The sequence below is a fragment of the Salvelinus sp. IW2-2015 genome, linkage group LG11, assembly GCF_002910315.2.
Source record: "Salvelinus sp. IW2-2015 linkage group LG11, ASM291031v2, whole genome shotgun sequence".
NCBI lineage: Eukaryota > Metazoa > Chordata > Actinopteri > Salmoniformes > Salmonidae > Salvelinus > Salvelinus sp. IW2-2015.
The window spans coordinates 38,733,679-38,747,455 of record NC_036851.1 but is presented as its reverse complement, the minus strand read 5'-3'; the positions used below and the strand labels follow the sequence as shown (position 1 = coordinate 38,747,455).

General features: G+C 44.4%; 1 protein-coding gene across 1 annotated transcript in view; it reads right to left on the bottom strand.

Annotated features, from left to right (window-relative positions):
• Positions 1-13,102, bottom strand: part of LOC111970341 (pleckstrin homology domain-containing family A member 6-like) — a 53,882-nt gene extending 40,780 nt beyond the window's left edge. The window contains exons 1-4 of the mRNA XM_070445719.1: positions 12,969-13,102; positions 12,275-12,785; positions 8,739-8,825; positions 8,164-8,217 (exon numbers count right to left, since the gene is read on the bottom strand). Coding sequence (XP_070301820.1) covers positions 8,164-8,217; positions 8,739-8,825; positions 12,275-12,785; positions 12,969-13,033 — 717 coding nt within the window. The 5' untranslated portion in view covers positions 13,034-13,102. The remainder of the gene's footprint in view (positions 1-8,163; positions 8,218-8,738; positions 8,826-12,274; positions 12,786-12,968) is intronic.
• Positions 13,103-13,777: the final 675 nt, after the last annotated feature.

The window sequence follows — 13,777 nt, the reverse complement described above, 5'->3', positions numbered from 1 at the left end:
ATACAGTAGGAATGGCCCAGACCCACCCAGTTGTAAACAACACTTTATCAATGGCGTAGCACAGAATAGAACTAGTGTAACAACACCATACCATACCATGTGCATAGTACATGCATAGTATATCACTACTTCAGAGTACTGTACATATCACATCGGTATTAATACTGAACAAATAAGATAATGACAAAAAAAGAACAAACAAAAAAAACATATATAAATCGGTGTTTACAGTATGGAGCAGAGAGCGCCAATAGGGCAGGGTTCCCCAACTGACGGTCCGCGGGCCGAATTTAGCCTGCGGGTGATTTTATTTGCCCCCCCCCAAGTTTTCTGCGTATTTTATTTGGCCCCCCAATTAGTTTTTATATTTTTTATTGTTGGACATAAAAGACTAAAAACACCAGCAAATCAGCTCCAACTGATTTTAATTTTGGATTTTTTTTTTTTTAACTTTTTCTCCCCAATTGGTAGTTACAATCTTGTCCCATCACTGCAACTCCCCTACGGACTCGGGAGAGACGAAGGTCATACATCCTCCTAAACACAACCCTGTCAATCCACACTGCTTCTTGACACACTGCTCACTTAACCCAGCCACGCCAATGTGTTGGAGGAAACACAGTCCAGCTGGCGACAGAAGTCAGTTTGCCAGCACCCTCGACACGCCACAAGAGCGCAATGGGACAAGGAAATCCCAGCCGGCTGAACCCTCCCCTATCACGGACAACACTGGTCCAGTTGTGCACCGCCTCATGGGTCTCCCGGTCACAGCTGGCTGTGACACAGCCTGGGATCAAACCCAGGTCTGTAGTGACACCTCAAGCACTGCGATGCAGTGACTTAGACCGCTGTGCCACTCGGGAGGCCCTGGAAATCTGATCTAAAGTATTCCTACACATTTGCGATTCTTGCGGTCAATTTGCATTCTACTAATTATTTGTAATTATGTTCCGGCCCCCTAACAATCCGCTCAAGAAATAATCGGCCCGCAGTTGAATCCAGTTCATGATTCCTGCAGTAGGGTGAGCTGGAATGATTACCCCCTCTGTCAAAATGTCAAAGGTCATATCCAGGTCATCTATTTCAGTTTTTCCCAACCCTGGTTCTCAAGTACACACAACAGTAGACATTTTATTGTATCCCTGGACAAGCACACCTGATTCAACTTGTCAACTAATCATCAAGCCCTCAATGAGTTGAATGAGGTGTGTATGTCAAGGGCTACAACGAAACTGTGTTTTGTTGGGGGTACTCGAGGACCAAGGTCGGGAAACACTGATCTATGTCCTTATGGGGGACTGTGATTGGATGGTATATGAAGGAGGATATGACATCACAGTGGAGAAAGAGGGGTACAACAAAGAGGGAGGGTGGTTGGGGATGTTGTAAAGCACTGACACACTATTGAGCTACAGCACAAGACAGGACATGACATAGAACACAGATGGAAAGATGAAGAAACATAAAGCTCTGAAGCAACATGGATAACTAAAATCGCAAATGAATTGGTAAGACAAAGAAACCAAAAGCCAGTTCTGTGGATAGAGCCTGGCATCTAAAATCCACATGCTAGAATAGGGAGTGGGAGGGGAAAATCCTTAACAGCTTCTACCCCCAAGCCATAAGATTGCTGAACAATTAATCAAATGGCCACCCGGACCATTTACATTTGTTTTGGGGGGATGGGGGTAAACAGCTACTCGCTGTTTATTATTTATGCATAGTCATTTTACCCCTACCTACATGTACAAATTACCTCAACTATCCTGTACTCCCACACACTGACTCGGTACCGGTACCTCCTGTATATGGCCTCGTTATTGTTATTTTATTGTGTTACTTTTTATTGTTGTTTGCTTTAGTTTATTTACTAAATATTTTCTTAGCTTTTTCTTGAACTGCATTGTTGTTTTTATTTTTGAAACCTTTATTTAACTAGGCAAGTCAGTTAAAGACAAATTCTTATTTACAGTGACGGCCAAACCCTCCCCTACCCCGGCCAAACCCTCCCCTACCCCGGCCAAAACCTCCCACCCCAGCCAAACCCCCCCTACCCGGCCAAACCCACCCCTACCCCGGCCAAACCCTCCCCTACCCCAGCCAAAACCCCCTCCCCTACCCCGGCCAAAACCTCCCCTACCCGCCAAAACCCTCCCTACCCCGGCCAAACCTCCCCTACCCGGCCAAAACCTCCCCTACCCCGGCCAAACCCTCCCCTACCCCGGCCAAAACCTCCTCTACCCCGTTCCCAAAACCTCCCCTACCCCGGCCAAAACCTCCCCTACCCCGGCCAAAACCTACCCTACCCCGGCCAAACCCTCCCCTAACCAACTGTGCACCGTTCTATGGGACTCCCGTTCACGGCTGGTTGTGACACAGCCTGGGATCGAACCCAGGTCTGTAATGACGCGTTGCAGTGCCTTAGATCGCAGCGCCACTCAGGTTAAGGGCATGTAAGTAAGCATTTAACGGTAAGAGACCAGAGACTGGTCACCTGTTGTATTCGGCGCATGTGACAAATAAAGTTTTATTTAATTTGATTTGATTCTGTCTAGACTACACCTGAGCCCCATGCCCTAAATCACTAGTGACTAGAAAAGCCCTGAAGAGGGCAGTAGTGGACCTCTGTGGAAAGAGAGAGCCTGCACAAGGAGTTACACTCTAATACCAGAAAACATGTGGCTACAAGGCAAACAATCTGTGCTACAATGATCCAGACATCTTGGAAACGCATATTAGGGGAAGGGGAATATTGTGAGGGAATAGGGGTCTTTGAGTGGTAATGTTTCCTTCCTTTGGGTTATGGCATGACTGGGTCATGGTTAGAAACATTATTTGTATTCCCATGATGACTCATGCGAAAAGTTGAAAGGCTTTAGGTGGGTCCCAGTGGAAATAAAATCATTTGGGGACCACTGTGGGGCCTGTGGGTCATGCTGAAACCTGCCTCTCTGGGACACTCTCTCCTCTCTTACTTGTGAGAAGAGATTTGCTCTAGAGGAGGATCGCTCCACCATTCTGGTTACCATGCCGATAAGGTGATCTCCACCGGTCACCTGGGGCGAAACACACTGTCCATCATTCTCCTGGTTGTCACAGTAAAGACAGGAGCTTGGCCGCAGTAACAGTCCCTGACTAGTGCGGTTCTATTCTAATTTGAATTTGAGAATCAAATTGGTTAAATCGAAGAGACAACTTTCTGTTTGTGTTTAATGTWGAGCAAAGAGTTCAGGTAATTGTAGATCTGATGGGGTGTGTATACTGCATTACCAGAGACTGGTCATTACCATAAGGTGTAAGCAGTCAGTGACAGTGAGACAGGGGAGAGAGGGTAATAGTGGGAGTGAATCTGGAATGTGGTTGTGAGAAACAACAGGTTTTTAGCAGGTAGCAGTGTGGACAACATGGACAATACATCTTCCACACGACAATACATCTGAATGCTGTGGCAAACATCACACAAATGCTGTCAACCACACTTTGTGAGGGGTTTAGTGTAACCAACAGTTTATGGGTGATCCAAATGTCATTCTTCTCATCTTCTCAAGACTTCTAGACTCTTCCTTCCCCACCCTTCTCTGTCCTCAGTAGCTACAGTGCCTTCGGAAAGTATTCAGACCACTTGACATTACCACATTTTGTTATGTTACAGCCTTATTCTAAAATGGATCAAATAAACAAAAATCCTCTGAAATCTACACACAAAACCCCATGATGAAAAAGCAAAAACAGAAATACCTTATTTACATAAGTATTCAGAGTGTTTCCATTGATCATCCTTGAGATGTTTCTTCAACTTGATTGGAGTCCACCTGTGGTAAATTCAATTAATTGGACATGATTTGGAAAGGCACACACCTGTCTATATAAGGTCCCGTAGTTGACAACGCATGTCAGAGCAAAAACCAAGCTACGAGATCAATGTAATTGTCCGCAGTGCTCCGAGACAGCATTGAATCGAGGAACAAATCTGGGGAAGGGTACCAAAAAATGTCTGTAGCATTGAAGGTCCCCAAGAACACAGTGGCCCTCCATCATTCTTAAATGGAAGAAGTTTGGAAGCACCAAGACTCTTCCTAGAGCTGGCCGCCCGGCCAAACTGGGCAATCGAGGGAGAAGGGCCTTGGTTGGGGAGCTGACCAAAAACCCGCTGGTCACTCTGACAGAGCTCTAGAGTTCCTCTGTGAAGATGGAAGAACCTTCCAGAAGGATCAAGGACAACCATCTCTGCAATCTCTGCAGCACTCCACCAATCGGGCCTTTATGGTGGCCAGAAAGAAGCCACTCCTCAGTAAAAGGCACATGACAGCCCGCTTGGAGTTTGCCAAAGGTACCTAAACACTCTCAGACCATGAGAAACAAGATGCCATGGTCTGATGAAATCAATATTGAACTCTTTGGCCTGAATGCCAAGAGTCACGTATGGAAGAAACCTGGCACCATCCGTACAGTGAAGCATGGTGGTGGCAGCATCATGCGGTGGGGATGTTTTTCAGCGGCAGGGACTGGGAGACCAGTCAGGATCCAGGCAAAGATGAACAGAGCAAAGTACAGAGAGATCCTTGATGAAAACCTGCTCCAAAGCGCTCAGGACCTCAGACTGGGGCGACGGTTCACCTTCCAACAGTACAACGACCCTAAGCACACATCCAAAACAACACAGGAGTGGCTTTGGAACAAGTCTCTGAATGTCCTTGAGTGGCCCAGCCAGAGCCCGGATTTGAACCCAATCTAACATCGCTGGAGAGACCTGAAAATAGCTGTGCAGCGACGCTCCCCATCCAACCTGACAGAGCTTGAGAGGATCTGCAGAGAAGAATCGGAGAAACTCCCCAAATACAGGTGAGCCAAGTTTGTAACGTCATACCCAAGAAGAATCAATGCTCTAATCGCTGCCAAAGGTGCTTCAACAAAGTACTGAGTAAAGGGTCTGAATACTTATGTAAATCTCACAATCCCGTTTAAAAATATATATATATAAATTAGCTAAAATTTCTAAAGACCTGCTTTTGCTTTATCATTATGGGGTATTGTGTGTAGATTGTTGAGAAGAAAAAAAACGATTCAATCAATTTTAGAATAAGGCTGTAACGTAACAAAATGTGGAAAAAGTCCAAATCTGAATACTTTCAGAAGGCACTGTTAGTTACCAAGCTTTCCCACTTGGCACAAACTAGTTGAATCAACGTTGTTTCCAAGTCATTTGTTAGTTACCAAGCTTTCCCACTTGGCACAAATTAGTTGAATCAAACGTTGTATTTCCAAGTCATTTGTTAGTTTACCAAGCTTTCCCACTTGGGCACAAACTAGTTGAATCAACGTTGTTTCCAAGTCATTTGTAGTTACCAAGCTTTCCCACTTGGCACAAAACTAGTTGAATCAACGTTGTTTCCAAGTCATTTGTTAGTTACCAAGCTTTCCCACTTGGCACAACTAGTTGAATCAACGTTGTTTCCAAGTCATTTTTAGTTACCAAGCTTTCCCACTTGGCCACAAATAGTTGAATCAACGTTGTTTCCAAGTCATTTGTTTAGTTACCAAGCTTTCCCACTTGGCACAACCTAGTTGAATCAACGTTGTTTCCAAGTCATTTGTTAGTTACCAAGGCTTTCCCACTTGGCCAAACTGTTGAATCAACGTTGTTTCCAAGTCATTTGTTAGTTACCAAGCTTTCCCACTTGGCCACAACCTAGTTGAATCAAGTTGTTTCCAAGTCATTTGTTAGTTACCAAGCTTTCCCACTTGGCACAAACTAGTTGAATCAACGTTGTTTCCAAGTCATTTGTTAGTTTACCACAGCTTTCCCACTTGGCAAAACTAGTTGAATCAACGTTGTTTCCAAGTCATTTGTTAGTTACCAAGCTTTCCCACTTGGCAAAATAGTTGAATCAACGTTGTTCCAAGTCATTTGTTATTTACAAAAGCTTTCCCACTTGGCACAACCTAGTTGAATCAACGTTTGTTCCAAGTCATTTGTTAGTTACCAAGCTTTCCCACTTGGCACAAACTAGTTGAATCAACGTTGTTTCCAAGTCATTTGTTAGTTACCAAGCTTTCCCACTTGGCACACAACTAGTTGAATCAACGTTGTTTCCAAGTCATTTGTTAGTTACCAAGCTTTCCCACTTGGCACAACTAGTTGAATCAACGTTGTTTCCAAGTCATTTGTTAGTTACCAAGCTTTCCCACTTGGCACAAACTAGTTGAATACAACTTGTTTCCAAGTCATTTGTTAGTTACCAAGCTTTCCCACTTGGCACAACCTAGTTGAATCAACGTTGTTTCAAGTCATTTGTTAGTTACCAAGCTTCCCACTTGGCACAAACTAGTTGAATCAACGTTGTTTCCAAGTCATTTGTTAGTTACCAAGCTTTCCCACTTGGCACAAACTAGTTGATTCAAGTGTTTCCAAGTCATTGTTTAGTTACCAAGCTTTCCCACTTGGCACAACTAGTTGAATCAACGTTGTTTCCAAGTCATTTGTTAGTTACCAAGCTTTCCACTTGGCACAAACTAGTTGAATCAACGTTGTTTCCAAGTCATTTGTTAGTTACCAAGCTTTCCCACTTGGCCAACACCTAGTTGAATCAACGTTGTTTCCAAGTCATTTGTTAGTTACCAAGCTTTCCCACTTGGCACAAACTAGTTGAATCAACGTTGTTTCCAAGTCATTTGTTAGTTACCAAGCTTTCCCACTTGGCACAAACTAGTTGAATCAACGTGTGTTCCAAGTCATTTGTTAGTTACCAAGCTTTCCCACTTGGCACAAACTAGTTGAATCAACGTTGTTTCCAAGTCATTTGTTAGTTACCAAGCTTTCCCACTTGGCACAAACTAGTTGAATCAACGTTGTTTCCAAGTCATTTTGTTAGTTACCAAGCTTTCCCACTTGGCACAAACTAGTTGAATCAACGTTGTTTCAAGTCATTTGTTAGTTACCAAAGCTTTCCACTTGGCACAAACTAGTTGAATCAACGTTGTTTCCAAGTCATTTGTTAGTTACCAAGCTTTCCCACTTGGCACAAACTAGTTGAATCAACGTTGTTTCCAAGTCATTTGTTAGTTACCAAGCTTTCCCACTTGGCACAAACTAGTTGAATCAACGTTGTTTCCAAGTCATTTGTTAGTTACCAAGCTTTCCCACTTGGCACAAACTAGTTGAATCAACGTTGTTTCCAAGTCATTTGTTAGTTACCAAGCTTTCCCACTTGGCACAACACTAGTTGAATCAACGTTGTTTCCAAGTCATTTGTTAGTTACCAAGCTTTCCCACTTGGCACAAACTAGTTTGAATCAACGTTGTTTCCAAGTCATTTGTTAGTTACCAAGCTTTCCCACTTGGCACAAACTAGTTGAATCAACGTTGTTTCCAGTCATTTGTTAGTTACCAAGCTTTCCCACTTGGCACAAACTAGTTGAATCAACGTTGTTTCCAAGTCATTTGTTAGTTACCAAGCTTTCCCACTTGGCACAAACTAGTTGAATCAACGTTGTTTCCAAGTCATTTGTTAGTTACCAAGCTTTCCCACTTGGCACAACCAGTTGAATCAACGTTGTTTCCAGTCATTTGTTAGTTACCAAGCTTTCCCACTTGGCACAAACTAGTTGAATCAACGTTGTTTCCAAGTCATTTGTTAGTTACCAAGCTTTCCCACTTGGCACAAACTAGTTGAATCAACGTTGTTTCCAAGTCATTTGTTTAGTTACCAAGCTTTCCCACTTGGCACAAACTAGTTGAATCAACGTTGTTTTCCAAGTCATTTGTTAGTTACCAAGCTTTCCCACTTGGCACAAACTAGTTGAATCAACGTTGTTTCCAAGTCATTTGTTAGTTACCAAGCTTTCCCACTTGGCACAAACTAGTTGAATCAACGTTGTTTCCAAGTCATTTGTTAGTTACCAAGCTTTCCCACTTGGCACAAACTAGTTGAATCAACGTTGTTTCCAAGTCATTTGTTAGTTACCAAGCTTTCCCACTTGGCACAAACTAGTTGAAATGCAACGTTGTTTCCAAGTCATTTTGTTAGTTACCTAGCTTTTTACAATGTATTGTGACATAGCACGTAATGTGTAAAATACATTGGATTTTGTTTGGTGTGTTAGTGTTCATGTGCATGAGATAGAGTAGTGGTAGAGCAGTGTTCAGAGATGCTACGCACATACCTGTTGATCGAGGTACTCCAGGTTTCTCTGGAGCTGCAAGTCTAAAATGTCCTCCTGATACAAGCAGCAGCAGTGACAGCAGCAATGACAAGGACGAGGACAGTGCAAGACCCAGTACCAGAGAAACCAGTGAACCAGTAGCAACAGCATCAGTGGCACCAGCATATGTAGAGACATAAACAAAGAGTACAAGGAGAGAGAGTTGTGTATGTAGAGAAAAATAGAGAGTAAACAGAAACAGAAATAAAGACACAGCACAGACAGAGAAAGAGAGAGTGAAAGAGTGACAGAGACAAAACAAAAGATAGACAGAAAGAGAGAAGACAGAAAGAGAGAGACAGAAAGAGAGGACAGACATATGAACTCACACCAGATACAGCAGTGAAGCACAGCTATAACATACCTTTAGAGACACTGCTGATCTTATTTTAAAGCACAGGTAGTTGTCGAGGACAATATTCCTGCTAAGCGCGTGTAGGTGTGTGTGAGGGCTGTAGTCAAGTGTCTCACAAACTTGACATTGGACTCATTGGTCTGTGTCTCTTGATAGTGTAACACGCTTTGGGAGGACGTACCATTTTGCTGTGGAGAGAGGGGGAGGCAGGGTAGTTGTAGTGGTACATTCCTTGGCTTAGCGACCTCCTGTCTCCAGGGTAATCATACTGAAATAAGAGAAATACCAGGATGTTCTAAGATCTCTGGGCTAGCAACACAAAGACATCTTCACCAATTACACATTTTTACAATCACTTATGCACTCATTTCAGAACTTTGATGTCATTTTTCAAAACTCAAGACACAAACTCACAACCGATGATCAAAATGCACATTTTCAAAACTCTAACACTTTTCCAATTGCTTGGATACAATACACATAAAGCTAAGATCATTTGTTCATTGAACTAAAATCACCTGTCTATTAATTTCATTACAATGATCTAACTACCAATTGATACAACTGCTCAAAATGATAAGAAATGTTGCATTACTCTTAATGCATAGTTTTATGGAAACTGATGAACAATATTCCATGTTTAGATCATGAAGTGTCAGGATAACAAGATCCATTGACACCAATAACCGTGGCACATGAACTAATTGTACTACATTATCTATGGAGGGTATATTTCATCATCATTCTTTATCAGACATTGTTTCTATGGTCCCATGTATCACTTTTCCAGACCATGTTTTCAGGTTTGACATTACTGACATTTGACAGTACACTCACCATCCACTTTATTAGGTACACATATCTAGTACTGGGTAGGACCCCCTTTTCCTCCACAACAGCCTGAATTATTCAGTGTTGTACGTTAAGAGATGCTCTTCTCCACACCACTGTTTTAAACAGCTGTTATTTGAGCATTTGTGGCTTTCTGTTAGCTTGAATGAGTCTGGACATTCTCCTCTGACCTCTCTCATTAACAAGGTGTTTGGGCACACAGAACTGCCGCTCACTGAATTTGTTTTGTTTATGCGACCATTCTCTGTAAACTCTAGAGACTGTAGTGCGTAAAAATCCCAGGAGGGCAGCTGTTTCTGAGATGTGACCACCATGTGTGGCACCAACAACATACCACGGTCAAAGTTGCTGAGATTCCGCATCTTGCCGTTCTAATGTTTGGTCGAACAATAACTAAAGCTCTACTCTATATACTCTATATGTTGAGTTGCAGCAGCCACATGATTTGCTGTTTGAAGGAGCAGGCTATTTGCGCAAGCAGGTGTACCTAAATAAGTGGCCGGTGAGTGTATGTATGCAGGCCCCTTGTAATTGCTTTCCCAAACTAGTTACTGATGTTGATTTCAATTGTGGTACGAGTATATTTTGAAATGAGTGGTATCCACCTACAACAACATAGCGATAACATGGAGCCAGCAGGTGATCCAGGTCACAAGAGGTCAAGCAGTGGAGGAGGAAGACAAGGAAGACGTATTGGTCAAAGGAATGGCAGGGGACAAGCACCCCTCCTGAGAGGTGGTTGTGGGCCTCGTTTGAGAGGTGTGGGGGGAACGTGGTAGAGGGACAAGCACCCCTTCTGAGAGGTGGTTGTGGGCCTCGTTTGAGAGGTGTGGGGGAACGTGGTAGAGGACAAGCCTCCCTTCTGAGAGGTGGTCGTGGGCCTGGTTGAGAGGGGGTCGTGGGCCTGGTTTGAGAGGTGTGGGGGAACGTGGTAGAGGACAAGGCCACGGACCAAACAGCGGCAGCAACAGCAAAGAGTGTCCTATGAAATCCGAGCAATAGTTGTAGACCATGTCGTAAATCACGGCATGACAATGTTGAGTCAGCTACAATGATTCAACCAAACCTCAGAAGATCAAACCGGTGGCTCAATCATCAGAACTTTCCACAATGAGAACCGGTAAGTCTTCAGCATGCACTAACATTGGCTACTCTCAATTGTCAAATGACTGTATACTGCATTGCCAGTGTGTACCACAGAGTAGGTGATGTGACTAAATGTGTTCTTACTGTAATTTTCCCTGCAGAATCGAGACTAGGCCAAATAGGGGACGCAGAGGCAAAAATTCTGACTAACCAACAAGAGGGGCTGTGGTCAATTTGGTTCGGGCCAGAAATGATATTCACCTTTACAGAAATTTTGGCAGCAACATCTTGACAATGACGCATGTTCAATAATGTGGAAGCCAATAAGTTTGCGACTATTGCCCGCATGCTGAAAAGGCACCAGGTGTCTCTAAAACAGCTATACCATGTGCCTTTTGAAAGAAATGCAGACAGAGTGAAGCAACTGAGGACTGAGTATGTTCAGTTTCAAGATGCCTGTTGTGAAAAATTCCCCAAAAATTCTACAACATTGTAATCAGTAATTCTCTATCCAAAATGTATTTCTAGATGGTGATGAAGCTGGATGCTGATGAAAACCATCACAAATTCCTCTTTTTGATGAGGCAGGCTTCAACCTGGCCAAGACAAGGAAGAATTTCATTGGCCAGAGGTTAACCAACCAAGTACCTGGACAACGTGGGGCCAACATCACCATGTGTGCGGCTATATCAGAAGATGGTGTGGTGGGACACAGACCTCGTATTGGATCATATAATGCAGCTCTCCTTGTGTAACCTTCCTTGATGAGATAAATCAGGTCTGTAGAGCTGATGTCGTGACCTATGTCATTGTGTGGGATAATGTCAGGTTCCACCATGCTCAAATGGTGCAAGCATGGTTTCAGGCCCATCCACAATTTACCACCCTGTACTTACCCCCATACTCTCCTTTCCTTAACCCGATTGGGGAATCTTTCTCCACATAAAGGTGGAAGGTATATGATAGGRGCCCTCASGAACAAGCCACCCTTCTCCAGGCCATGGATGACGCATGCAATGACATCACGGCAGACCAGTGTCAGGCCTGGATTCACCATGCCCGAAGATTCTTCCCAAGATGTTTGGCCAATGAAAACATCCTTTGTGATGTGGATGAGAACCTGTGGCCAAATCCACAACAATTATTTGTTTTGCTTTTTACAGTAAGCCAGGCCAGGAACACTGCAGTTGACGTTTTACTGTAGGTTTTTTTCTTTTTTGTAGCTAATTATTTTTGCTTTGATTCAAAGAAACCTATGTTGTGATTTTATTGTATTTCATCAATAAATTTTAAGATTTTGTTAAATGATTTCACTGTGTCTGTTGTATTCTCTCTGCTTGTCCTTTTACAGTAATGTATTTATGTGTAGTACCATAATGAAACATCACATATTTTGTACTAGAATATGTAATGATTGTACAAACAACTACACAGTGAAACTATCAATTTCTTGTGTGTTGGTGATCTAAATTAATGTTCCTTTGGTATTTCATGATAAACGAGATATTTGAACCAATTATTCTGCATGTGCAAGGTTTCTTTAAAGATATGAATGCACAATGCAATGGTTTGAACATTGGACAGACTGTGCTACAAGTGATGACCGTTTTGAGTTTTGTGTCTAGAGTTTTGAAAAATGACCTCAAGGATCGGAAATTAATGCCAAAGTGATTGTAAAAAATTGTAACACATCTACCATCTGGTCTTTTTCCATAAAAATGATCGTCAGGCATAACAAACATACACTGACACAGCGCACACACACACACACCCTCTCACCTTGGGTGAGCTCAGTGATCTCCTCAGTCCGTACACAGAGGGGTCAGCGTAGATCACATCCTCCTGTAGCCTGCTTGGTCCTCTGTCAAACCGGGCCGAGGGCGAGCGGATGGGCGAGGCAAAGCTATGAGGGCCGGGTGAGTAGGGACCACCCGAGGATGAGGAAGGGGACCTGGGGACGGACCTAGACCTGGGCTGAATGGAGAGACGCCTCATGGAGGTCTGGGCTGCATCCATCTGGTTGTAATAGGCAGGGCCGGGTGGGGGACCGTATGGATCTCGAGGGGGCGGGGGTCCGTCCCGTAGTGAGCATCTCTTGTCCTCGTTGGTCCAGCGAGGGGGGCCCAGGCGGTCGTAGCCCATGGCTGACACAGAGCAGATGCTGTCGGGGCGTATGCCCAAGGGGTAGAGGGGGTACTGCTCCACGTAGCCTGGACCACCCACCACGCTACCGTAGACGCTGTAGTAGTCAGCTGGAACACCCCGGTTCACTGTGTAGTAATGGGAGGTACTGGGGGAAGATAATGAGAGAGACAGAGAGATAGTTGAAGGGAGACATGTAGTTGTAGACACACAAAAACAGCTCTCTAACTCATCCTCTCTCCCATCCCCTCTCTCCTGCTCTCTCTCTCTCTTTCTCTCTCTATCCTCTCTCTCCCATCCCTCTCTCTCACTCCCTCTTTCTCTCTCTCACCTGTTCATGTCCTCCTGTACAGCCATGACTCTGCGCTGGTTGACCCACTGCTGTAGCTGGGTCATGGAGCTCTTCCTCTGGGCCTGTCTCTCAGGGTTCGTCCGTGGCACAAGCCCCGCGTTCAGACCACATTCTCAGGCTTCTCTCAGGCTGCTCCCCTCACCTCCCTCCCCTCTCTCATCCCTCCCTCTGGAGGTCCCTGGAGCGGCCGCCCGTTACCCTGGGGGGTCCGTTTGGGGGACCGTAGGGTCCACCCATTGGGTTGTGATGAGGATGGTGTGCACCCCAGTCCAGGCCCTCCTGTCCTCTCTCCCTCCATCCTCCCCTCCTGCTCTGAGTTGCTGGTGGAGGGGAAGGGGCGTTCTCCATGGCGCCAACCCCGTTGACCTTGTGATGGGCGGTTTTCGTGGTCCGCGCTCTGCGTCTTGGAAGTCCGTCGTCTGGCTGTTGTCCTCGATGTGTGTGTGTGTCTGGGTGTGTGGTTCAGGTCCTTTGGTTACCAAGGTGTACCATGGAGTTCCGCTGTGGGCGTGGTGGCTCGGAGTTGGTGGTCCTGTGGGGAAGGGAGAGAGTTAGCGCGTGTGTGTATTATGTGTGTTTTGTGTGTGTGTATTTGAACGTGTATTTGTATATTTAATATGGATCCCCAATGGTAGATGCCAAGGCAGCAGCTACTCTGGGTTCCAGCAAAAATAAAGGCCAGTAATATACTTATAATATTTTTATTTTAACATGAAAATACATTTTACAACAGATTTACAATACATAAGTGGTTGTGTGTGTGTGCATGCTTACGTGTGTGTGGCGTG